The sequence below is a fragment of the Podarcis tiliguerta genome (assembly GCF_965153285.1).
Source record: "Podarcis tiliguerta genome assembly, chromosome: 1".
Classification (NCBI taxonomy): Eukaryota; Metazoa; Chordata; class Lepidosauria; order Squamata; family Lacertidae; genus Podarcis; species Podarcis tiliguerta.
The window spans coordinates 101,313,541-101,340,903 of NC_139534.1; the positions used below are offsets into that span (position 1 = coordinate 101,313,541).

Here is a 27,363-nt window from a genome sequence, read left to right on the forward strand (position 1 = left end):
GTATCTACCGCGTAGACAGACACTGACCTTTTGATGCAAAGTGTGATATTATTGCAGTTGAAATAATAAAAAAAAACACAACACAGAATGGCACATCGGTGGACAAAAGATTCTCAAAACCCATGCCTGCACAAGACCTTTTGCTGCCTGAAGTGGACCTAAATGGTGCCTCTTCCTACTAGGGATACTTAGACTTGCTATTCAGACATGATGTGGTGCTGCTTAAAATTAGTGCTGTGCTGAAAATTTCTCCCGCTTTCTTTTCACACCAACCCTTTTCACTAATGAGAAAAGAAAATGCATGTGACAATTGTTAAAGGGGGGAGAATATTTTAGTGTAATTCCTATGGATGGGGTCCAGGATTTTTGTTACACTTGCACTTTTTGAGGTGGCTGAGGAGTGTTTACTTTCTTACAATTCACCTCACCAGTGATCTGCGCTCTGTACTCTTCCATTTCCACACATCAATTAAAGTCCAAGGGAGGAGAATGTGAGGTAACTCCTTTCAAGGGCCCTTTCCGTGGCAGGAAGTGCTGGCACCCAGGGAGGCTGCAGAATGCTGGAGAAATGCTTACTAGAAAGAAATCCTCTCTCCCTCCCTCTCTCTCTCTCTCTCTCTCTCTCTCTCTCTCTCTCTCACACACACACACACACACAGACACGTACTACCCTTGACCACCTCGCAGTGATAAGGTAAATGCAAAAACCTTCAGACCCAGAAATGCTAAAGAAATTAAAAAGTGACCTGAGAATAAGGCAGAAAAACAGGAGAAGAAAACTTTTGAGAAGTTGGAGAACAGATTTCAGCATAGCACTGCTTGAGAAAAGAGTTATAGTTGAATGTAAACACCAAAATGTATTGCAGCAAAAGGGCATATTGTCAACCACACAATTCTTCTCCTTCATTGAACACTACATTGAACTAAGAGAACTCCGGGAAGCTTGTCTCCTGGTTTCTGCTCAATTTAACTTAAAGTCCATCTGATCTCTTTGGAGTCTGCTTACGCAGAATGGTGAGGGGAAAAGAAATGGAAGGATGCCTGGAAAGCAAGTGGCTCAAAAAGGGGGGGGGGGGGAGGTGATCACTTTGGCTTTGTCCACTTGGCAAAGCCTCAAATATTTCTCTGATACTGTTCTATCCCTTCCCAGTCAGCAGCACCTCTGTCCAGAATGCCAGGGTTCATGTTAGCGTTCAGCGCTGCCAAGTCTCCCCAGAGAAGGTGCAGAGGGAGCAGGGCCCCCAATAGAACACTACTCTGCCAATTATCCTATGGATCCAGACATCCTTGCCCTGGGACTGGAGCTCTTCACACCAGCTGCCCAGGTTCCTGGTCAGCTCTGAGGGCCTCCTTCATCTTCCTCAGGGCAACAGGCTCAGATAAGACAAGCCAGGCAGGACCTCAGGGCTCCTGTCTTGTGGGTGGCACCATAAATCATTGGCCCCCTCTCCTGGGTCAGTCCCCTGGCCCCCTGCCTCTGTCACAGACTCCTCAGAGCTTTGCTAGTCCCTGACATCTATTCCACCATTGTGCAAGCACTTGCAGGTGCATTATTAACTAGTGGTCATTTATTTCCCTTCTCCTTGCTGTTCTTTGGAGCCAACCTATTTGTAAGAAAAGAGATAGCCCAACAGAGGTTTCGTAGGGAGTTATCATTCACACAAAGTTTGGTTGTTACCCTGCACCAAACTTGCACTATTTCAGAAATTATTATAATAGTATCATTATTATTACATATACATCCTACCTTGCCTTCAAGGAGCTCCAGGGAGCATAAATTGTTATGCCTGTCACCTTACAACAACCCTGTGAGGTAAATTATACAGAGAAACAGTCACTGGCCCTAAGTCACCCAGTGAGGTTCGTGCCTGAGAGGATTTGAACCCTGGTCTCCCAAGATCTTAGTCCAGTACTCTTAACCGCTACACCATACTGGCTCTCCATGGTGATGGAGAATGCTTCCACGAGATTATCTCATCCCTAAGTAAGGCCACAATCACATTTATGAACAGCTCCCGTAATGTAGATAAAACTGCATTCAGGGACCAAAAGCTATTGTATGTTTCCTACGCATCTCTCCAGTCTGGGGTTTTTTTGAGAAAGGAGATGATGTGTAGGTGGTCTCTCTGGATGCTGAGCTCATAATTCATTTAGGTATCAAGCATAACAGAAGTTTGATAAATATTGTGCGGGCATGTTTTTCTATTATAAAAAATCAATTAGCAGTTGCCTACTATTCAAAACATCTAGCTCACTAATTATGAAATCTGCGGAAAAGATAAACATCAAAGGCTCCGTTGATTCTGGGAGCTGTTATATTTTAAAAATACTGTATCTGTTTCAAACAAATAAAGCACTTAATGTACTCTTTCTGCCTGTGATGCTATTTCCCCCATGGGTTTTGAAAATGACCTTCCTGTAAGCATCAAGGACTATAACTTTTCAGATAGAGAAACTTGTTCTTGTTTTAAGTCAGTGCCAGGTATATCCCCCTATAGTGCACAGTTTTCAAAAGCAGAAGAAAAAGTAATCCAGAATTTTTTCTTTAAAAAAAGAAGAAGAAGCACTACTCTGTTTCCAGAATGAAGTTACCCTGTCAGCTTGCCTTGGGCCTTAGGTGGAGAAGAGGAGATTAAAGAGTCAGTATTCCTTTTCATGTTTCATCTGCCAGTTTTGTGAATGTAAAAAGAGAACTGGTATTTACAGCTAGGTATCCAATTGTGATGCTTTTCCGCCTCCTGATAAATTAACAATATTTTCATAGCAGGACAAATTGAATATCAATGTTCCCTACGCTCATTGATAAGGTTATTTTTGCGGAAGGAATAAATAGCACAGATTCAGCCTCCACATTTCCTCCACTATAATGGGGCTTTGTGAAGGCAGCGAGGATGTGAAGGCTTCACTGTAAGCTGATCTCATCATTTCCTATTTACTCTATACTTACCTGAATACACAATATACTGTAGCTTTTAAATGCATTTGTACCCTAGTGAAATGTCCTATTGTAAGCGGTTTCACTTTAAAAGACTGCTTTTGATATGAGATTTCTTCATCTCCTCTTCAAACTGAATTAAACTATTTCCTTCCTATAAAACACAACTCGCTCTTTAGAAAGCTTTTGGCTTTGATTTCTCAGAAGAGCCTTACAGGAAGAAACCATGTTCTTTTTTTTTAAAAAAACACGCATTTCTGGGAACAAACTTGTACTGACCTGTTTTGTTTTACTCACAAAATTAGATGCCTGGGAAGAACGTGAATTTCTTTTGCTGTAATTTCACTGCTTGCAAAATTCCAAAACAAAGCTAGCACCCCTTTGCTAGAAGTGGTGTGGAGTCCTTTGCAGTATATTTGCCCCAAGATAAATCAGTCTATAGATTTTGTACTCCCTTCATAAAGCGCTTCTTATGCAGTGTGCATTTTGCATGCTAACAAAATAAGTGATAACATTGTAAATGGATTCAACAAAATCTTGCAACCAGTTTTTAGCAAACATAAATGTATAGATAATGCAAAGGTCTCTTCCAAGAGAACGTCTGCTCTTGGTTGGTAATTGTCTTTGATAAAATTGGCTTCATTTGGTATCAACTTTGGAAAGTTGGTAGCAACTTTGTTGCTGTTTTGGTCATCCCATTGTCTACAGTGACACTCACTGGTGGCATCCCTATAGCAAAAATTGTTATAAAGTAAAAGACATACTCCAGAACCCTAAATTGCTTTAGCCATGATGACCTCCTCTTCTCTCCCCCACATACATTTAAATCCCCTTAATATAACTGTTGGTTTACATAGCTATGAAAAGAGGAATGAGCACCAGCATTGGAAAAATACAGAGCTGGTCACATCTATGTAACTTCAGTGATGCCTGAAACAAAATGGTTTTCTAAAACAAAAGTTCACATGTGTTCCAGTACTTATCCCACACCATGTCTGTTTTCCTAATGGTAACAAGCATGCATTTCAAAGGGAAGCTATGAGAATTAATGGTTTAATCCTATGAATGTCTACAATGGGACTTAGCTCAAAATAAGTATGTGCAGGATTGCAGCCTTCATTATTAATTGCAAGGGAGGCAGCATTTATGAAGTTCAAAGCTATGCATTTGAAGGAGGTGCACTCTTGCTGCTTCCTAAAACTCCAAGGTCCTTGTTTTCTCAAATGCGCACACAATCACTTGATTATTTCATCAACAGTTGATCAGAATCCTGAACTGCTGAACTATTTTGCTGAACGGAGATATTCTAAGACATTAAAACATGTAGGGAAGCCTTTCCTCCATTTTTTTTTCTTCCCAAACCTCAATCAGAACAATTACAAACTCAGAAGAATTTGCATAAAATTGCTGTTTCAACACAGATGCAGCCGTGGTTTGACAGAAAAGCTTTACAGTAGGTAGTTAGTATTGTGCCACCTTTTTGCTTAGCCATGCAGTTTAACCACTCCGTGAATGAGAATTGCTCCTCAGACATGAATACAAAAAAGCAAAAGAGCCTTTTGATTAGATATAAATGCAGAAATCTGGTCAACTTATATCTTGTTTACAAAACACTATAACCCAAATTGCAAATGTTTGCTGCTGCTACAAAATAGAACAGACTGAACTTGCTGTCAATTTATTGTAATGTCAAAACACTTTGTCAAAAAGTTTTTCGAGTCAAAATAAAATGCATATACAAGTTTGCCAGTTCGTTGGCTCTCTCTCGTTATATGAAGAGGAGTCAAATTTTGCAGTGCATGCATCAGGGCAAGCATTTCAGGTTACTATGCAGAACAATTCCCCCACTCTTCCCCCTCCATGCTGTTCTGGGGGTTCATCTGACCCAGCTGGACCAATTTGGGGGTCCAGAGGGGGAAGGAAGGGGGAATCCCCATTGTACAAGCGGACATCCTTGTGTGAGCGTCTACTGACAGGGCTTATTAATTGAATCCCACCCATGGAAAATATGTGATCACACCTTCCATTAATAAAGTTGGTACCCTGCATGTGGGTGGGCTGGGTCAGTGAACCCCCAAGCAGGGAAAAGGATAGGACTGGACAAGGGTCCCTACAGATGGGTGGGACACCTAAGGTACCCAGAAAAACCCAGCTTTTTAATAACACAGCTTCATCAGGTGGGATAGATAAAGGCAAGAATTGGTATCTAGCTAAGGCAGCAAGATATTCTGAAGTGTAGGCCATGGCACTGGGATGGCACCCGGGCTTTGCTTCGGGCAAAAGGTCTTGGGCCAGCCCTCACCCCCAAAATGCTGCCTACTATACAGGGAACAATTCTTTCTTTGAAAGGCTGCCTTTTTTAAAGACAGAGGCCGTTCGAACAGAGAGCAGGGGGCTTGAAGTTGCCCATTGACCATTAGCTAGCATGTGGACAGCAGAGTGAGCAAGCAGCTGGTCACAGTCTTCCCCACTATGGTGAGACATTGTCAAGAGCCCTGTAGTGCTCTTGGGATTGGGTTTGGATTGGCAGCTTCTGAAGCAGCAGGAGGACAAAGAAATGGGGGGTGGCCCTGAATGGTGGGAAGCTGGGTTGGAGGAGGAGGACCCTCCCCTCAGCTGCTTCAGAAGGGGGAGGGGCAAAGGGTACGAAGAGGTGTTGGAGAAAATTAGAAGAGATAAATACATAGAATTAAATAAGGGGGAATAGACATGAAGGGAGTAAAAGCAGAGAGCTGCTATATAGGAAGAAGACATGAAGCAAGGAGGGAAGATGAAAGAAACAGTTTGGGGAATAAGGTTAACTATGAAAGAACAGGATCAAAAATAACAGGAATTGAGGAAAAATACTTTGAGGGGCATTGGGGGGGGCCAGATCCAGGCACTGCTGGAGGAAGCCAATTTCCTAGATACATTTCAGTTAAGGTTTAGGCCTGGTTTTGGCACAGAAACTTTTTTGGTTGCCCTATAGGATAACCTCTGTCAGGAGAGAGACAGGGAAAATGTGTCCCTGTTAATTCCCCTTGACCTCTCACTGGCTTTTGATACTATGCTATCCTTCTGGAGCAGCTGTCTGAGTTGGTGGGTGGCACTGCTTTGCAGTGGTTCCGGTCCTACTTGGATGGTCATTTCCTGAGGGTGATGCTTGGGGAGTCCTCTTTGACCCCATGGATCCATCAATGTGGGATTCCTCAGGGTTCAGTTTTATCCTCCATGCTCAACATCGACATGAAACCAGTGAGTGGCATCATCCAGAGTTTTGGAGTATGTTGCCAGCAATATGCTGGTGCCACACAGCTCTACTTCTCCTTTACATCTGCAGACGTGGCAGTGGATGTGCTGGGCTGTTGTCTTGCCTCAGTAATGGACTGGGTGAGAGCCACGAAACTGAAACTCAATCCAGATAAGACCGAGGCACTGTGCCTCTGCTCTTTTTGACCTATAAAGCCTTAAATGGCTCAAGACCACAATACCTCAAGGACCACCTGTCTCCATATGAACCAGCCTGGACCCTGCAATCATCATCTGAGGCTGCTCTTCGTGTGCCTCTGCTATAAGAGATATGGAGGGTGGCAACACAAGAATGGGCATTTTCTGTGGTGGCTCCCCATTTGTGGAATTCTCTCCCCAGGGAGGCTCGCCTGGCACCTTTGTTACATGTCTTTAAGTGCCAGACAAAAACATTCCTCTTCTCCAGGTCTTTGGCTAATTAATCCATCTATGGCCCTTTCAACTCTGTGTGGGGATGGTATTGGTTTGCTAGTTACTATGCTATGTATTTTTGTGTTTTTATAAACTGCCCTGTGATCTTCAGGTGAAAGGCAGTATAAAATTAATAATAATAATAATAATAATAATAATAATACCCATCTCCACTTACAGCCTCTGGTGAAGCAAATTATGGTGAACTTAAGTCATCGGCCCTTGAAAACCCATGCTACAATGGGGATGGTTCCATTTCATCTTAAAGAGTTTTTGGGAAGGAACAGGTGTTGTGTTAAATTTGGAAGTGCAGAGGCTCATCATGATAGTCTCTATAGCCATGCAAGAAGGCGTCTTGATCTATTACACACCAAAGACCAACAGTATATAGCAAAACGCCTGATGTGTTAAGATCAGACGGGATGCTATCCTTTACATAGCTTCCTGGAAGTAAGTTCCATTGCGCTCAGTAGTGCTTACTTCTGACTGCAAACGCCTGGAGATTTGACAAAGATCTTCAGCCAGCTGAATTGCAACCTTTAGCTTTTAATAAGAAATGCAAACAGTCTTGCAAAGGGGTTGTTGCCATTGAAGCTGAAATTGGTATAGGAACTCCATCCAACAAAAGAAACATCTAGTCTCTGCTTAATTATTTTCCTCATTTTCTGACTTCCTCTATCTGTCACAAACAAAATTATTCATTTGCAGAGCAAGGAGTGATGTTTCAGCCCCCAAATGCTATTGGGAGTGCTGCTTGTGTGCCTTGAACTCAGCTGATGAACACTGCTTGCTGTATATCATGCCTGAACCCAAGACAAGACCTGGCTATAGTTTTGCAAGTGAGATGGAGAGTAATAGGGACTGGACAGCTGCCACTGCAGCAGCTTAGCTTGAACCCAAGTACTTCCTGGTTTTAGCAGCGGGCAGCTAAAACACCAGCTTGTGGGGGACTGAGTCTAGAAGTAACAGCCGCAACCCATTTTGCTGGAGGTAAAGAGCCTGAACAGAGGGGGTGTAATGGGAGGTGCTCCTAGAACCAGCTGGGAAACATGGGATCCTGTGTGAAAAGGGAGCATAAAAAATAGAAAAACCTCATTCCCTTTGCCTTCCTCTTCTTCTCTATGAAAATAAAACCGCAGTTCCACACTTGTCTAGATTTTGATGCTGATGCAAACCTAGCCTCACATGAACATGCCCAGGTTTTGGTGCTGATAAACACAGGTTGTTTTGATACCGTTTTCTTGATTTGAAGGTACATCTAATTTTAAAGATGCAGTCCCAGTTCCGAGTTGGAAGTTTAACAGGTTTAAATACAATTCCTACTCAAAGTGACTTCTTTTACCCGTCTTTTCTTACCCTCCCCCCCACCCAAAAAAAAAATCAAAATGTACTTCATGAAACTATTGTATATGAAGCACTTATTAGCCATAATTAAATGGACAATATGAATTTACTACGTCTTTAGGACTCTGGCTTGTTCTGGTTTAGAGCAAGATGATTAATGCAAATACATATTACTTGAGATAACCATTTAGCAGCTAATTTAGCCAAATTTATTACAGCAGTTAGAGGTTTTTCATTTTAGCAGACGGAGACAAGGACATGCCAAAAGCAGAGATGTATGTGAATGCACACTGCCCTCTAGTGTGCAAGACTTTGCCAGATTAAGAAGAAATACAGACGAGAGGAAGAAATACGAGCTGAAGTCCTAAGAACAGCAAACTTGTTCTTTAAATCCATGCCAAACACACACTACTTCATTCCAGCGGGTGATGTATAGCTTTCTCCCCTTTCATGGAGACAAACGTATCTAGCTACATAGCCCATTTTCACTTGGCAAGGTGCTGGTCTGAAGAACATTTGAACATCTGTACGTATATTTAAGCATTTTTAAGCACAGTGATTGTTTTCACTGTTTCTGGACCAATTTCAGACACCGTGCAGAGACTTTTGGCTTTAACACGCTCAATTCTTCGACTCCCTTAGGCCACAGTTCCTTCCACAGCTCTTTGGTGGATTTCTTTTGCTCTGGTATTAAGCAAAGTCTCGGCAGACATTCCCCCTGCTGACCATTGGAGATTTGGTTCATCTGAGGACTGTAAATTCTGTTTGACAAGATCAAAAGAAACAGATGTGTAAGTTCAGTAGTTGATATCGCCTGCAATGAAGAGGAATGATCAAAGAACTAGGGTACCGTATCTTCCCAAACCTTTCAAATAGCCAGAATCTCAAAGAGGTTTACCCAGGAGCTATGAATAAATCACATAGAAATTTAACTTTTTTAAAAACACACACACACACAATTTGATGTTGAGTGCATCGGAAATGTCCACACAGGATTCTTTGCTCAATGAGTTCGTGGAGATTTGTACTCCTTTTTGCTGCTCTTCACTTACGCGAGCTGCCAAAAGCAGATTAAAATCGCAGTACGGATGGAGGTGAACCTTTGCTTCTCTGTCAGGTCTCTAGGAAATGGCTGGATTTATTTGTCATTGTAATGCTTTTTATTAAATGCAGCAGGACAAAGGCCTCCCCTCTCCCTGTATATGTGTTGTGCTCCCTTTGTGGGGAAGATTCTCCTTTAAGTGCAATGCTAGCGGCATTTCTTTGCTCCTTTTGTTTCCCTCAATCCAGTGCTCAACAAGGGTCAGTGTGTAACGAAGTACTACCGCTGGATGCAGAAGAATGGGGGGTATATTTGGATACAGTCGAGTGCCACCATCGCGATCAATGCCAAGAATGCAAATGAGAAGAACGTCATCTGGGTCAATTACCTTCTGAGGTATAGCTTTCTGTCAGTTCCGTTATCTGCATTTCTGTTGTCACTGCATGAGTCATGTTGAATGGGCAATGTCAAAGAAAGAATAGAAGGAAGTGAATGTTCAGAAGCGGTGTCCACTGATCGTAATAGAAAGATGTTCATAGGGTTGCTCGATTCTGGACATCTCTCAAATTCCCGTCTTGGCTTTGCTTACTAATGGCTTTATTACAGAGCCTGATTCACAGCCAGCCCTTGCTAGCATGCTGTCGTTGGCTGTCATAGAATTCTGGACAATAGCTTGTTATTGTATGATTTTCCTAACATATTTTTAGCATATGTCCCCGTCAGGTCATTTTTGTTCACTTGTAGCTTCAGAAGACCTACTTATTATAGGCATTTTTGGAGTTCAGAAGCACTGGGAGTATGGGTGAAATGCTAAGATTGTAAGCCCTATAAATTGTATATAGGAAAACACCGGGCATGCTGTTCCAGGAGAATTCTAAAGTTGGCGGTACCTGCCTGATCTGAGTTCTTGGTAGATGGCAAAGAATGTAAAGAGTTCCATTTTACACAGGGTCTTCCCTTCCCAATCTCAGTACTGTTATCTGTAAGATGGGAACAATAATGACCATTCAGATGTCGAGTTGTGGGACTAATGGAATTAGACTTGTAAAGTAGCTTGCACAGTACCACCCCAGTTCTAAGCATTTGTTTTCAAAAGTCCTGCTGATTGCAAGAAGGCTCCTTAGGAATGGAGTTTTAAAGAGAGATACACAAAGGGGGGGGACATGTGGAATTGTTGAGGGTGACAAACAGGTCATTTGTTGCCCCTTTCAATCACTTTGGAGGAAGGCTAGTTTATTTCATCGCTGGAACAATGGATGGGAAAGGGACTGCAACAGCCGTGTTGATTAGAGGAGACAGGAAAGAAAAGCCAAGTGTATAACCAGAAGTGGGTGCCCTACCACGGTACTGCTGCCCATCATCTGAAATCCCTTTAAGCTTTTCTTAAGCGGAGCTGACTCTTGGCATCATTGCAGGAGTGGGAGACATGCTCAGCATGAGCCAATGTTAAAAGTTCATAAATACAGGCTTGCTTTTGCTTTCTAGCAACATCCAGATGTATTTGTTTCTATGAACGATCAGTGGCTCCGTCTGTGGCCACCACCAGCTCTTTCAGAGGCTTTCAAATGCAAGCTTTAGGAGTGGTTGTAAGTGATTGGAAGCTCTAATGCTACATAAACCTAGTTGGTTCTCTTTGTATGCTTCATTCCGTCTTCAGCTACCCTGGCACTGAATTTTAAGCAGTACAGTTTTTGAGCTGATTCACACGTTATAATCGACCACTGATAATCTTCAGAGCAATGTTGTTGTTCTTGCTGCTGTTGCTGTATTTATGTGCTGCCCATCTCCCTGGGTTGCCCCAGCTACTGTGGGCGGCATCCTTACCTAGAGGCAAACATCTCTACCAGAGTTATGCAAAAGTAGAGGTGGAACCATCGTAAGATGTCAAAAAAGATTTGAAGGGGGTAACAAACTGTGCACTCCAAAGATGGGAATGACAGAAAATGTTTTTGTAGAGACGTCAGTACAATCTGGCCGCTTGGTTAACCACAAATGTTCTGGTACTGATACCTGAGCAGTAGCAGACATTCAGGGTAGAAATATTGATGGTAACATTTAAAAGAAGTTTCCATAAAACTTCTGCTGTGAAGAACTAGAAGGAGATAACATGTGTTTGCATGTTTGCTTTGCCGTGCTGTTTATTTGCATGCTTTGCCCCCGAGATTTGAGGAAAGCAGAGACGATCAAGCTCCAAGTCATAAATTTGTGCTTATATTTGCCATCTCTCCTTCTTTAGCAACCAAGAATATAAGGACACTCCAATGGATATTGCACAGCTCCCTCATCTGCCAGAGAAAACCTCAGAGTCCTCCGAGACCTCCGATTCTGAATCAGATTCAAAGGACAACTCAGGTAACATAAGCATTCAGGTTTTTTTGTTGCCTTGCATCTTAAAACAGTCTCTGGCAGGGAGGTGGGGAGTTGGTTTTGCTTTTTAACTTCACAGCGTCAAAAAAGGAAAGTTAGGAATTATAGTCACAGACTTATCAGTTGATCTTGCAGTTCTCATGCTACATCGCTGCCTAATGGTACTTTTGAAAGGTAACAAAATATATCCTAAAAATATAAATTCAGAGTACTCATGCTTCTTTGAAATATCCACAATCTGTATGACTTCTATGCATCCAGCATTATTTATTTAATAAAAAAACATTTATATACTGCCAGCTCATATAACATGGTGTGACAAACCACAATGCATACAAGGCCAATAAAGGATAAAACACTAGAAAAACAATTCAAAATAATCATTCAAATGCCTGGCTAATCAAGAAAGTTTAGGCAGGATAAAAAAGTGTCCAAGATATGTATGCAAGTATTTAATAGAGAGTACACTATTTGTTTGAGGGTTTGGAATACAATTATAGTTCTTAACTTCCAGTGTTGATTTGTTTCATTTTTTAATATGAGTAGAGTTTGGGGGTATTTGGGTTTGTTTAGACCTGAGCTGAAACTTCTCAGAAGAAATTTTAAGGGAAGAAAATTTTTGAGAATTAACATTTAAGGTGCCCTACACCACCCTACCCCCCACCCCTCATCTCAAAGGATCATTTTGCTGAATGCTGTCTGTCGTTTTTTGGTGGCAGTCACAATACCACACAGACCTGTCACCCTGCGGTGCCCTGGAACATCACTAGGTCTGGAGCATAGCAGCAAGATGAAGAACAGCACCTGGGCAAAACAGCCCAATAAAGCCCAACAAATCTCCAGGGTGTAGAGAATGCTGGGGTGTCAGCTGAGAGGAGAAAGAAAGCGGAGGTGAAATTAGGAAGAAGAGGGAACTGGCCTGCTCTAGCACAGGGGTCAGCAACCTTTTTCAGCCATGGGCTGGTCTACCGTCCCTCAGACCATGTGGTGGGTCAGACTATATTTTGGGGGAAAAAATAGGAACAAATTCCTATGTCCCACAAATAACCCAGGGATGCATTTTAAATAAAAGCGCACATTCTACTCATGTAAAAACACCAGATAGGCCCCACAAATAACCCAGAGATGCATTTTAAACAAAAGGACACATTCTACTCATGTAAAAACACGCTGATTCCTGGACCGTCCACGGGCCGGATTGAGAAGGCGATTGGGCCACATCCGGTCCCCGGGCCTTAGGTTGCCTACCCATGTTCTAGCACTTAGCAGCTTGTAGTCAGCATCCTGGAAGAAAAGACTGGGGCTAAGGGCCACACATGCCATGAAATTAACCTCCCTTCCTGCACTATTTTTCAGGGGGAAGGAAAGGGAAAAGAACATATTCCACACACACACACAAACACTATAAAGCAAGGACAGGAAGACAGGAACCTGTTTCAGTCTGGGAGCTGCATTCTCTTCTGGACAATCTTCCAGGGGCCCCCAGGTGCTGAATTACACCCAGCACTGGGGGGGGGGGGGGGGGGGCTGACGTGTGACATCACTCGGATTGTACATTGCATGTGACGTCAGGCCGTGCTCCTCTTCCAACACAGTGCAGCCAGGCTGTGCAGGGTCGGGAGTGACTTCCTGTCAGGCCTCCTCAAGATTTGGGGGAGGGGAGACCCTTCCCACCAAGCACTGGGGGGCTATAAAAGCCTCCACACCATGGAAATGGCACCCCTGCATGGGCCACATTCCAGTGGTGGCCAGGGCCAGAGAATAAAGTGAGCAGAGCAACAGAAGTAACTTTCACCTTTGTGCAGTAGTGGCAGGCAGGAGGGATTGGAAGCTCCAGCCTAGCCTAAAGTAAATGCTTCCATCCCACAGAGCTACCACTGCCCCTCAGAAAGGAGAAGCCCAATTTCCAAGAGTCAAAAATAGGCCTGGACAAACTTCTGCTCTTGCCACTATCTGCATAGCCTTGTCCTCTCTCAGTCACAACAAAGTATCACCGAATTTTACATATGTGATCTATGGACACTGTGCCATTTGAAGTATGTTCTCGTTTCGTCTGTGTGACATAAAGGTACCCCACTTCCACTCACGGTCCGGAGGGAGATGAAGGGCAGCCAAATCCCTCTCAGCTTGATACTTGCTGTGGTTTCACACATGAAAGGAAATGCATTGTGCCAGATGCTGTTGCCAGAGAAATTACCGGTAATAATATCTCACTGGCAACTAGGCCTCTAAGTGGGCTTTAAATCTTGCCTTCTTGTTCTTAATGGTGTTTCTGTGCTTTTCTTTCCATTCTTCAGAGGACAATGAGAATTCAAAGTCGGATGAAAAAGGAAACCAGTCGGAAAACAGCGAAGACCCCGAGTCAGATAGGAAGAAGTCTGGGAACCAGTCAGATAATGAAATGAACTGTAACGATGATGGCAACAGCTCCAGCAACCAGGACAGCAGAGACAGCGATGACAGCTTTGAAAATTCTGACTTTGAGAATCAAAAGGCCCCGGAGGATAGTTTTGGCACTCTTGGTTCTATGCAGATTAAGGTGGAACGCTACGTGGAGAGCGAATCGGACTTGCGGTTGCAGAACTGTGAATCGTTGACCTCAGACAGTGCCAAGGACTCGGACAGCGCAGGAGAAGTCAATGCCCAGTCTTCCAGCAAACATCAAAAGAGGAAGAAGAGGAGGAAAAAACAGAAAGGAGGCAGCATGACCCGCAGAAGGCTGTCTAGCACCTCAAGCCCCAACGGACTTGACTCCGCATTGGTCGACCAGCCCCAGCTGCTCTCATCGCCAAACAGTGCCTCAGTGCTCAAAATCAAAACGGAGATCTCGGAACCTATCAATTTTGATAACGATAGCAGCATTTGGAATTACCCGCCCAACAGGGAAATCTCAAGGAACGAATCTCCCTACAGTATGACCAAGCCCCCCAACTCAGAGCACTTCCCTTCCCCCCAAGCCAGCAGTAGTTTACATGTCTCCATTCCAGACTCTGTCCTCACCCCGCCAGGAACTGAAAATACTGCCAGCCGCAAATCTCAGTTCAGCACCTCATCCACTTCCGCCTTGGCTCCCGTATCCTCTGACCCTTTGTCACCACCTCTGTCCGCCTCTCCACGGGACAAGCATCCTGGAGGCCCCAGCACTTCCAACTCTTTGTTGTACACTGGGGACCTGGAAGCCCTCCAGAGGTTGCAAGCAGGCAATGTGGTGCTTCCTTTGGTTCACAGGGTAACTGGAACCCTTGCCGCCACCAGCACGGCTGCTCAGAGGGTCTATACCACTGGCACTATTCGGTATGCTCCAGCTGAAGTTACTTTAGCCATGCAGGGCAATCTCCTCCCCAACACCCACGCTGTTAACTTTGTGGACGTTAACAGCCCCAGCTTTGGCCTGGATCCTAAAACGCCGATGGAAATGCTCTACCACCACGTTCACCGACTCAATATGTCAGGACCGTTTGGAAGTGCTGTGAGCGCGGCCAGTCTGACCCAAATGCCTGCAGGGAATGTGTTCACAACTGCCGAAGGACTTTTCTCCACTCTTCCGTTTCCTGTGTACAGCAACGGCATTCATGCCACACAGACACTGGAGCGGAAGGAGGATTGAAATATGACCACATACTGTGTTCAGTGTTAAACTCTGAGGCATAGACTATATTTTAATTTAGACCTTTAATTCTAGCACTTTGAATTTGAGCAGGTCAGCTTATTCTCTCAATATGATGGTCCCCATTTCACCCCCCCCTTTCTCTTTAACTTGACTTATTCTTTCATGTAAAAGATATTTTTTTATTTTTGCCTTCAGAGAGCTGAAGTACCAGTTGCCTGCCATTTTGTCTTCTTCCAAGATGTGTATTTTTTTTCTTCCTTTGCATCTTTATTAAGATGCCTTTAATATGTGTATTGCCTCTGCCATAGAATACTCAGTGATGTGGTAAAGAGATTTTAAAGTGACAACCATTGGGTTTACTTCAACATGATCTTGATGTGATCAAGATTAAAAGAAACAAGCATAAAACAATGTGCCCTGTTTGACTAAGTCAAATGAAAAGGGGTTTTTTTGGTTCCTAATTCCTTTAAAAAAAAATAGGGGATAGTATTTTAGAATTTTATGCAGAGTTTAATTCACTTTTTATGGTTAAGATTTTCTTACTTGCACATACAATAATTTGGGTTCTTAAAAAAGTTAATTTCTGGCCTGTGATTAGAATATTGAGATGGACTAAATGTTAATTACAGAAACGTTAACTTCATTTCTAAAACCATGGTGCTATCATTTATTAATCTGTAATGTCTTCACACAATACGCAGCTTGTGGGCTGGGTTTTTTGAAAGGAATGTCTTCTGTACTAGTCTATAGTCAGGTGCTGCAGTCTCCTTGGTTAGTTAAGACAAAAGCCCTCATTAACATTTGCTGCAGGACTTAATTTTTTTACCTCCAAACTAACAAGCATAGCCTCATATTAAATTTAAATGGATCTGGAAGCCTTTTCCTTTTTTGGTAAATGCATGTTAAATGAACAAGAAAACTCAAAACTGGTGTGAGGATCAGTGTTTGGTTGTTTTTTTATTTATAGGTTTTTACTGTTTTGCTTTACTTTATTTTATTTCTTTCTCAGTGTAACTGAGGCTAATTTTACAACTCCCAAATAACACTTCAGAGTAAGAGGGGAAATATATATATATATTTAACATGTTTTTTATTTTTTCATTTAATGTTATAGAGGGAAGGTTGTATTTTATTTTTAAGTTTTGATCATTGGTTTGTCTTTTGTAATCCCCCTCCTTCTAGTGTCGAAGCCAATATGTTTTAAAGAATGGGTTAATAAGCTTGAAATAGATAACTGCAACTAAAAACTGCACATTAAGTATAAAAAAAAAACAAAAGAAAAAGAAATCTCCTATTTTGTCTTTGTTGCCAGAAATCAATGTAGTGTCAAACACTCCAAATGACTGTCAAGTATAAATTCTTCTTCCACGCCCATCTTTGGCAGCTGTTTGTTAAGGCATCTAATAACAGATGTGAGAACTGTAATGTGTACAATGTGTAAGTGTCCTTGGCTGTCAGTCCCATTGCAGTTTCAATGTGTGTTACTATATGCAGTATATACTAAGCTAATGTAGTTGTTTTGTCCTTTGTCTTCTCTGTGCTTTATCTCTAGTCTGGAGTGGTTAAAGTCCCATTCCTACAGTCCTAGTGAACCAGTGATTCTTGGGGGTTAGTGGTTTTTGTGTGGTGGCCTTCCTCTGTAATGTCACCTTATGCTGCTTCCACTGTCTGTATACCTTTTCATTTCTGCTGTTGCTTTGCTGTTGTGTATTCTCAGACCTCTCTCTCTCTCTCTGTCTTCCTTCCTTCACCTTTTCTCCCCTGTTTCTTCCTCTTTCTCTTCTTCTCTTTTCCCATTCTCAGAGATAAAAGACTCTTAACTAGCTCAAGGTTAATGGAGCCATTCCCCCCCCCCCCACAGAGGAATTCTGGGTATGTCTTACTCTTACAGTGTGCATCGCACAATGCACTAAAGGGTGATACTTAGATATATTAAGCAAAGTGATGCCATATAGCCTCAGTTGTTAACATTTCCAGAGTCCCTTGTGCTCTAACTGTAAGTAGAGGGTGCATTTCTTTGGTTTTCTCCCAGGTAGGTTGATGGAGTAATATACAGAGAGCAATTTCAAGTGAGATAGAAAATTCTTGCAAAGGTCAACAGACGTTGTTAAAAAAAGGGAACCTGAGCTTAGGATTGTCATATACATATATATATATATATTTACATATATGTGCAATGTTAATGTAATTTTAACTCAGCTGGTCTCTACATTTTGGATAACATACGTGTTGTTGAACCAATTTCTAGTACAGTTGCTATAGAATCTGAGGGGCAGGTCTGAGGGAGAGTGGAAAGGAATAATGTCCCAAAGGGGCATTTTGGATGTCACAAATTTTGATAATGGGCTTTTAAAGAGTTAGATTTGAAGGATGTTTAAGTAGATTTCAAGGCCAAGGGAAGCTGATTTGGGCTTTCCCTTCGAAGCTCTACTCTAGCTATTGAACAATCAAAGGAGTGCACCTATCAGTTACAAAGAACAGCTAGACAGCTGTTGTTGTTTTAATTTTATTTTTGAATAAATGTTTCTGTGTTGTGTCAAAATGATTTCTGGTGATTTAAACTAACAGATAATCACAGCTGCTGTCTAAATCCATAGTGTTTAAAATTACAAAATGGAAAAAAAAAAACCTTCATTACCTGTGAAGACTGTGTCTGTGTTTTTAACTATTTCTTGTACAAATATATGAAATCTTTTATGAGGAGACTGGTGCCAAGTAGCTGAATAAAGGGGAAAGGGATTCTGTTCGTATAAATCTTAGCAGTGTTACCAACTCTACAATATATAAAAAAAATTAAAATGTTAAAAAATGACAGCTATGGTACATTTATTTTGTGTTAAGCTAACCGAATCTAACTTCTTGAGTGCCTGGCTTATTCGAAACACTTTTTTCATTGATCATTGATAATGCTGCAAATCAGAAATGTACATACTTCATTTACAACAGGGTTCTTTTTATACTTTTGTAGATTCTCATACATGTCATACATGGTTGTCTTTATGTAACTTAATTTTTTTTCATCCTGCAGGTGCCATTTTCATAATAAACTTCTCTTGGATTTGTTACTATCTGGCATCATTTCTTTTACATATGATCATCCTGATTAATTAATGCTGGTAGTATTTGTTTGAGCAGGGTACCTTGTTTGCTAATTTTTATTAAAAAAGCTAAAACCTATTAAAAAAAAGGAGGGCATAACTAGATTATTCTTAAAGCTTACAAGCTATTCAAAGAAGCTACGTAGATGCAGGCTCACAATGCTAATCCAAATACTACACCAAACATGCCGCCATCTTAAATTCTCAGCAACCCCAACTCATTCTCATACTGAGCATTTTATGCACATTATCAAAGCTGACTAATAGACCGGAAATGTTAACAGTTATATAAGGTGTGACTTTATTTAATGATTACACACCAGAAGAGAGCAGCTCACATACATTAATCACATAAAATGCACTTTATATTTTCATTTATTATACTCAACATTGTTATAACCAAACTCTTCCGTCACTCATGTTCTATCTAGGTTCTTGATTTTTCTAACAACTTTCTTCCTCCAGAGTGGAAAAACAACTAAGTCATTGGTTTTCATATATGTTTATTGGCCAGGCTTTCTGGCAAGCAAACTGAGGGCAGAAGAGTTTGCCAGCACACAAAACACAGGCCTTGACTTCAGATTTAAGTCACGTGGGATAGGCTTCAACACGCAATGGAATGGTTTACTTTTAACAGATGAACAATACATGCTTGATGGTTTTGTGACAGTAGCAGGAAGGTGATAAGCCCCAGAGTTAATACAGGACATTGATGCTGACAGAAATGGGATTCTCCTGCTTCACTTCTCTTCTGTTTCACTGAAATTCCACAATATGGGCAATCTCATTTGCACATTTCGTTGCACAACCTTCTCTCCAGCACAACAAAACAAGTATTATGACTGGTGCTGGTTCATGGCCAAAAAAAGAGAGCTTTGTTTTGGTATAATAGAACACATGGGGGAGGAGAACTAGTAGGATAATATTGTAGCATTTTTGTATTTTTAATTGAAAATTATTACATTTCTATCCATCTCTCTCAGGGCAGTATGCTTTATCCCACTCCTTTCTGATCCTCACAACACCCCTATGAGATAAGTTAGTTTGATAGATGCTGGCTGCTCCAAAGTCATTAACTGGGTTGAGTGAACTCTTCCACAGTGGGCTCATTGCTCTAATTATGCATATGTCTGAACCTGTAGATCAGGGATTCCCACTTTGCATACCTGTTGTTTTAACGACCCTAAACGAGTTAGTATCATAAGCAAACGTGCCCACCTCACTGCTCAGCCCTAACTCTAGTTCGTTCATGAACAAGTTCAAGATTCCAGTTTCCACTTTCTACATCTCTATATCCAGAAAACTGTCCATTTATTCTACTCTCTACTTCCTATTTCCTGCTACTTAATTCCTGGTCCATAAGAGACGACCTTGCTTCTGATCCATGACTTATTTGGGAGCCTTCGGTGAGGTACCTTTTTGAAAGTCCAAGTACACTAGGTCAGCTGGATCACCTCTATCCAAATGCTTGTTGACCCTCTCCGGGAACTCTTAACAGGTTTGTGAGACAGGACTTGCCCTTGCAGAAGCCATGCTGGCTCTACTTCAGCAATACTTGCTCTTCTGTATTGAACTAACAGGCCTGTAATTTCCAAAATTTCTCCTGCTTCCTTTTTATTTATTTATTTATTTAAAATGATTTTACATTGGCTACTTTCCAATCCTCAAGTATGCAGGCTGATTGGAAGGACAAGTTACACATTTTGTTAGAAGATCAGCAACTTCACATATGAGCTCTTTGAGAACTGTCAGGTGGGTGTCATCCAGATTTGCCAGTTTTTATTTAGTTTATTCAGCCTAAAACTTAATCACTTTTCATTGCTATCTGCTGCAGTTCCTCAGACTCCCCTCCTGCAAGTTAGGTTGGGCAGTGGGATCTACCCTATATTGTCTGTTGTGAAGACAGATACAAAGGATTCATTCAGCTTCTCTGGAATCACTTTATCCTCCTTTAGCACACCTTTGACTCTCTGGTCATCTTAAGATCCAACTGCCTCCCTAAGCTGTCTGCTGCTTCCAGTGTTTTTAAAGAACGTATTCGTTTACTTATTAAATTTGTATAACACCCTTCATCCGCAGATCTGAGGGCAGTTGACAACATAAAAATACAATCTAAAAACACAAAATACATAATAATAACAAGAACAAAAACCACAAACCAATAAACCGCCTTTTCCCCGCCCTTCTTGTTTGTCTTAATGCTTTTAGCAACATGTTCCTCAGATATATATTTTTTAGCATTCCTTACTGTCTACTCACACTATATTTTTTTTGGCCAAAATTGTGCTGTTCACTTGGAGAAGACTTCATTCTCCCCCCCACCCTCGAAACTTTCTTCCTTCTAATAGCATCTTTGCTCGTTAACTGTGCTGGCTTCCTCTTGGTCCTTGTTGTTCCATTCCTGATCTGGGTCATACACTCTAATCAAGTGTCTAATATTAGGCTTTTAAATAACTCCCAATCATTTTGCAGTGATTTGACCTTCTTAAATTTACCTTTCAACTTCCTTTTTACCAATCTCATATTGTGGAAATTTCCTCTTTTGAAATTGAAGGTAACTGCTTTGGATTTCCTTGGAAACTGGCTATTCACCTGTATATTTAATTAAACAACACTATAGTCAATGCTCCTAACTTGCTCAACACTTCTATTTTGCACCTGGTCCTGGGCCCCACTCAAGATGAAGTCTAGGGTCACCACCACTCTGGTTGGTTCCATGACCAGCTATTTTAGGGCACAGTCATTTAGAGTACCTAGAAATTTTACCTCTTCGTTGTGACTGGGACATTGCCAGCGTATGTGAGGGTAGTTGAAGTAATTCATAATTGCAATATTTCCTATTTTAGATTCTTCCTTAATTTCATTCTTCATCTCAATATCTTCCTGGGTGTTTTGATCAGGGGGACAATCGCATGCCCCTAGTACTAGATTACTCTTGGGGCCCAGTATCACCAGACACAATGATTGGATGGAGAGGGCTGTCCCTCTTGCAATTCCTAGCTTGCTGGACTCAATGTTGTCTTTGATGTACAGAATGACACCACCTGCAGTACACCACTCTGTGTCTTTCCTATAGAATTTGTATCCAGAGATAACTATGTCCCATTGCTTCTCTCTGTTCCACCAGTGCTCTCAAGCGGCCTGGTCTGACTCCTCTTGCTTTTGTGGAATTCAACTGAGCACTGCTCAGATGGCCACAGCATTGTTCCTGGTTGGCTGACCTAACCGGTGTTCCCTGGTTTCTCTGTTTTACAGATGTGATAAGGGAAGCAAGCTTCTCATTTCACATGTTTACAAAGAATTGGTACTGAATTGTTCACCTTTGATGCCTTGCTTTAGTTCATTCTGTTTCTTGTTTTGTTTCCCTTGAAATGCAGTCTTAGAACTTTCTTACATATCCAGCCTTGAGGTGTTTTGATCCTTGGAGTCTATAAGAAGAAAGCTCTACAAAGACTTGCAACAACTTCCATAATTTCCCTTGTGTGGTAGTCCTGATCGAGAAGGCCTGTCCTCAGTCTTTTCCTATGTCATGTTCTGTCCTGACCCTTAAGCCTGAGTCTGTCTCTAGCCTGAATTGTTGTTGTTTAGTCGTCTTGGTCATGCTCAACTCTCCGTGACCTCATGAACCAGAGCATGCCTTGGAAACTCTCACTTTCTCAAAGCTTCTCCTTTTTTATGTCCATGGAGTTTGCTTGGCAAAATACTGGAGTGGTTTGCCAGCTCCTTCTCCAGGTGGATCACATTTAGTCTAAACTCTCGGCTATGACCTGTCCATCTTGGGTGGCCCTGCACAGCATAGGTCATAGATTCTTGGAGTTATGCAAGCCCCTTCGTCACAACAAGGCAGTGATCCCTGAAGGGGAGACTAAATACACTTCCTAAGTAAATAATGAATTTGTGTTAACAAGTTCTACATTTTATCCATCTTTAGCCAAACTACATCAAGTTTGGCTTTTCCGTCCCTTTTAAGGCTTCGATCCTTGGTAGTACAGTCCCCTTGAATGAATGGGATCAGGCTTCAGAACTCTCATTTCCCACTTTAACCAAGAGATATTTAAATCATTGTTTCCTTTTAACTGGATTATAATGTGAATGCAAAATATTATTACACAGAGGCCAGCTTTTCTATTCTTTCGCTGTCCTGCATGCTGTCCGGCAAAGCCAACACTTTCATACTGCATGAGAAAGGCTCAAAGTGACTCATCTAAACACAACATCAGAATTTGTCAGGGTCCTGTGGGGATCTGAGACAAACAGCATAGACAAAACAGTCCAGCAAACATGTTTCTGCAGGCAGACAATGGCCCTAAGTGCCAGATTGAACAAGATGCTCCAAGGCAAGTTGGTGGTCAGGTTAAGGAAAGTCTGTCCTCTTGGACTCTTCATTTATATCAAGGATAGGAAGTGCGGGGCCCTCCAGAAGTTGCTGGAGTCCCACCAGCCCCCACCAGCCCCAAACTAACACAACCAATGGTCTCGGATGATGGAAACTGTAGTCCAGGAATATTCAGGAGACCACAGCCCCCCCCCCCACCTCTGATTTGCACATTGATGCTTTCATGCATGTAAGAAGCCATAGGATCAGGCTGATAATGTGAAAGTCTGACAACTGGCACTATGACTTGTTGTTGTTGTTAAAAGCTACCCAGTACTGTGAGAAGTCACTCTCGCAAAGGAAAATAGAGAAATGAAATAAATCCAGACCTTCGGCCCACAATCCACTTTTGTTGACAGTTCCTATCTCCTACTATCTGAGGCGTGATTTTGAATAGCTGCTCAGCGATGGCACTGATATACTATCTTCTAAGACCAGGCTGAAGTGGTTGCAAAAGAAACTAGACAGGGCAGTCTTGGCATCTTTGAAAAATTGAACTGGGTGAAAGCTTCAGGAAGATTAAAAATGCAGTCTTTTGCCGCATCCACTGCAAGGTGATGGTATCAGCTGTGATTGTGAAACACCACAAACTGACAGTGAGCTTATTGGGATTGTTCTCTTCCTTGTCACAGCTTCCTATGCAATTTGCATAGTATTTCCATTAATGCTGTGTTGTTGTTTTCAAAAGGTGGAAAGTAGAGGGTGGCTGGCATTCAGCATCATGTAATTAGCTGTCACCCAGATAATGAGCTTCTTGTATGAACCTGAATCTTGCAAAGGAACTGCATGCCAAAGGAACCTCAGAGTTCTAGGCAAGAGCTCAAGAAATGCTAAGGTTGCTTCCAGACAACACGTTTATTGAGCCTTCATCCTGATTTGTTTGCACAAAGTTTTCAGAGAGATTGTACAATGTCAGCTGCTTATGGAGAATTCATTCTGATTTTTTTTGGGGGGGGGGAGTTATACAATGTTATAGCAAGCAATTGTTATTCCACACAACATTTTTCTGTCACTTTCCTGATTCTTTTGCAGTTGGGAAGCAAGTTTGTTGTGCATGAGCACCAAACCCATTTGAAAAACCTGAGTTTTCAGGTGTGCAACTGAATCCTCTCCCCCCACCCCCCACAAATAGTGACAGTCTAGAGGCAGCCTAAGAAGCGAAGACATTGAATGCTACTTGGGCACATTATATTATACAAGACATCGCAATAAATACAAGGTCAAGGCCACACTTAATCACATAGCTTCATAGACTTACTAATTCCCTGTCCTTTTCATTTTCATTTCGAAATGTGAGAAGCTTATAGGAAAGTGTGAATTTGTTTCCGACAGCTTTAGGAGAATAGTTGATCCATAGGGCTGTCTGTGTGCATAGCCTAGCATCTCTAGCTGCTGACCTAACTGCTCCCCAAAGCCCAGAGGGAACTAAAAAAGTAAATCCGCAATGTGGAGAGAGGTAGAGTGCACTACCAGTTGCTGGTCCTTAATAATGATTTATTTCCACATGAGAATTTAACAGTAGCATGTATGTGATCCATTCTCTTCTCATACAGGGAAATGAAAGGAAAGCTTAGGATACCAGAAGCTCAAGACAGCCACATGTAGCACACAGCTACACATTAGCTTGTAGAAGGTAGAGAGAAGCTTTTGCTTTTATTCTTGAGGATGTTGATTGTGGTGGAAATGACAGGATCAAAATGCAGGAGCCACATTCCCCCCACCAGAATTAGCATTCTCTTGATGGATTATTGATGTATGTGTTTATCCTTATGCTCTGCATAATAACAAAAGTTCAAATCCTGGGCCTATTAAAATCAATCAACACCATCCTAAATGCTGACATTAATGGGCCCTAGCCTTTGCAAAAAAGTTTAAACATTTTTCTTTACATTTTTCTTGCACAATTAAATTCCAGAGGCACAAACTCCTTCGTGAATGACATTATCAAGATGATTGTCAAAAGGATAGGCCATTGTGAGGTTCACTAAAGTAAAGAGGGTTTCAGATCATTTCTTTTTGCCTCTAAACATATCTGCTATGCTTTAAGGCAAATGCAGAGGTGATCAATATTAAAGAGATTGCAAAGCACAATATGTTTTCTATGAGCTGGGTCTCCCTCCCTCTAAATTGGTAGCCAGTTGGAAAAAAACCTGGGAAACTGTGGCCCCCTCCAGATGTTGTTGCATTCCCATCAGGACAAGCCAGCATGGCCAATGGTCAGTACAACATCTGGAGGGCCACAGCTTCCCTATGCCTAAAGCACTAGACAGCATATAATTGTAGAGGAAAGATGGATAACAAGAAGAGAGTGATGGAAATTTGTAATTGGATAGGAAGGACATGAATATAGGAGAAGGAATAGATTGGTAACAAGGCCTTGAGACAACTAATCTCCAAAGGTTTCAAGAAACAGATTCCATATAGTATTGCAAGTTTTATATTTGCCTTGTTTACTAAGCACAATTTTGCTCTTTCATAGCCACATCAGTTAATTGTGCCATCTAGGAGCATCTGAAAAATGGTGAGAAGGGTTTGATGCCAGGGCACAGAGGCTGGGCAGGCTCCAAAGATGGTCCAAGTTGCTGGTAAAAGGACCTCTCCAACTCCAATAGCAGTGCTATCCTCACTGTGCTCAAAGTACGCAACAAACTCAGAGGTAGCATGGAGTGGGTGTGGGTGGGAATGTCAGTTGAACAGAGGGGTCCACCAATGAAATTTGACAGAACCTTCCTACCGCATGGTCTTTGCTTTTCTCTTTCTCTTAGCTAGGCTTGCTATTCTTATTCTTGTTATGATTACTTACAATTAGGATGACTAGTTTAAGTGCATACCTGTGGGTGAACAGGGGATTCCACTCTCCATCAGTTGTTGTATGGCTCCATGTTGTTTTTCTGGATTAAACCAGAATATGTATGATTTTGTATAATAGATGTCAGTGTGCTCTACTCTTCATTACTACAGGGAGGCAATAGGTAGTCTCTTTTCTGGGTGCCCCAAAACCTGGTAAGTTCTGCCAGGTTGTATAGACTGAGAGAAGTGTTGGCTTTATAATATCATTAGAAGTAGTATTAGCACTGACTTCCCATGCAACCAGGATTAATATTTTAAACAGCATAGCTACTGGTATCCAGTACCAGAGGTGCTCACTGGCCACAAAGATTGGTTCTGCCCCTGTTTTGATATTTTGGAAAACAGCTCACCTTCTCTGATGCACTTTTAGATTGCCCGATTCAGTCTCAGGTCCATCCTACCGTATTTTTCACCCCATAGGACGCACCTAGGTTTTTTTGGGGGGGGTAATAAAGAAAAGAAAAAAAATTTCCCCACCAGGCGTGGGGCTGGCCCGGGGGAAGCCTGAGCTTCCCCAACCCCCAGAACAGCCTGCTATCCGCAAGCCTAGGGAGGCCGGCGCGAAGTCACGCCGGTCTCCCCAGGCTTGCGGAGAGGTGCGCGAAGCCTGGGCGCGCTCTTCAGCATGTCCCAGGCTTCGGAATGCAGGCAGCTCCGCGCAGCTGTTGGGAGCCCAGCGCGACTTCGCGCCGGGCTCCGGATGGCTGCGCGGAGCTGGGCGAAGCCCGGGGCTGCAGGCAGCTCCACGCAGCAGTCGGGAGTCCAGCGTGACTTCGCGCCGGGCTCCGGATGGCTGTGTGGAGCTGGGCGAAGCTCGGGGCTGCAGGCACCTCCGCACAGCCGTCGGGAGCCCAGCGCGAAGTCGCAGTCGGGAGCCCAGCCATCGGGAGCCCTGCGCGACTTTGCGCCGGGCTCCGGATGACTGCGCGGAGCTGGGCGAAGCCCGGGGCTGCAGGCACCTCCGCGCAGCCATCGGGAGCCCGGCGCGAATTCGTGCCGGGCTCCCGGGGGCTGCACAGAGCTTCCTGAAGCCTGGAGATCAAGAGGGATTGGTGCGCACCGACCCCTCTCGCTCTCCAGGCTTCAGCGAAAGCCTGCATTCGCCCCATAGGACGCACACACATTTCTCCTTCATTTTTGGAGGGGAAAAGTGCGTTCTATAGGGCGAAAAATACAGTAGTTTGCTTTGTCCCCTCACCCCACCCTTTCACTATTGAGAAATCAGAAATATGCTATGCATGCTTTTCGTTAGCAGAAGTGCCAGCTGAAAACAACAACAGGGGTTTTCTCCCTTTAGCAGTTGCGCAGAAGAGGGAATTTCTGCTCCTGCTGAACTTCCCCCTTCCACCCAACTATAAAAGGCGCAAGAGCCCTGCCCTCTTCTTCACTAGGCCACAATAGTTTCCTACCTAATGAACCAGCTCAAATATGCACGTTGCAAAGTTTAGGGACTCAAACAAAAAATTGGTAAAGAAAAAGTGTTTTAGAAGTGTTGTACCTATCTATCTCGGTTTAAGAACAGTCCAGTATAAGAACGATTTGGTTTACAAACTCCGCAAAACCGGAAGTAGTGTCCCAGTTTGAGAACTTTAGCTCGGTCTAAGAATGGAATCCGAACGGTGGAAGGGCACCGGCGGTGGGAGGCCTCATTAAGGAAAGCGCGCCTTGGTTTAAGAATGATTTCGGTTTAAGAACAGACTTCCGGAACGGATTAAGTTCGTAAACCGAGGTACCACTGTATATGCATTATAACACTGTGACACCATATGGTGCTGTGGAGTTCCGTTTTTGCCAACGCAATTTCTCATACAACGTTTACAATGCTTCTTTTGTGTGTCTAGATCTAGCCTAGGTGAACACTTCAACCTTGGAAGAGCATATTCACGGTAAACAGTCTGGCTGCAGCCTCGTTCTCATTGATATGATAAAGCTATGTCTGATCTACACCACTTCAGACTGCAAGTGCACGTAATTGAAAACGCCTATTATTAACATTTGGATAGATGATAGATGATAGATAGATAGATAGATAGATAGATAGAT

The 27,363-nt window shown here is 42.6% G+C and overlaps 1 protein-coding gene across 11 annotated transcripts in view; it reads left to right on the forward strand.

Moving 5' to 3' along the window:
• Positions 1-18,063, forward strand: part of NPAS3 (neuronal PAS domain protein 3) — a 604,332-nt gene extending 586,269 nt beyond the window's left edge. For all 11 annotated transcript variants that reach the window (XM_083452393.1, XM_083452389.1, XM_083452392.1 and 8 more), the window contains 3 exons: positions 9,269-9,416; positions 11,257-11,372; positions 13,685-18,063. In XM_083452393.1, the coding sequence (XP_083308519.1) occupies positions 9,269-9,416; positions 11,257-11,372; positions 13,685-14,994 (1,574 nt within the window). In that variant the 3' untranslated portion in view covers positions 14,995-18,063. The remainder of the gene's footprint in view (positions 1-9,268; positions 9,417-11,256; positions 11,373-13,684) is intronic.
• Positions 18,064-27,363: the final 9,300 nt, after the last annotated feature.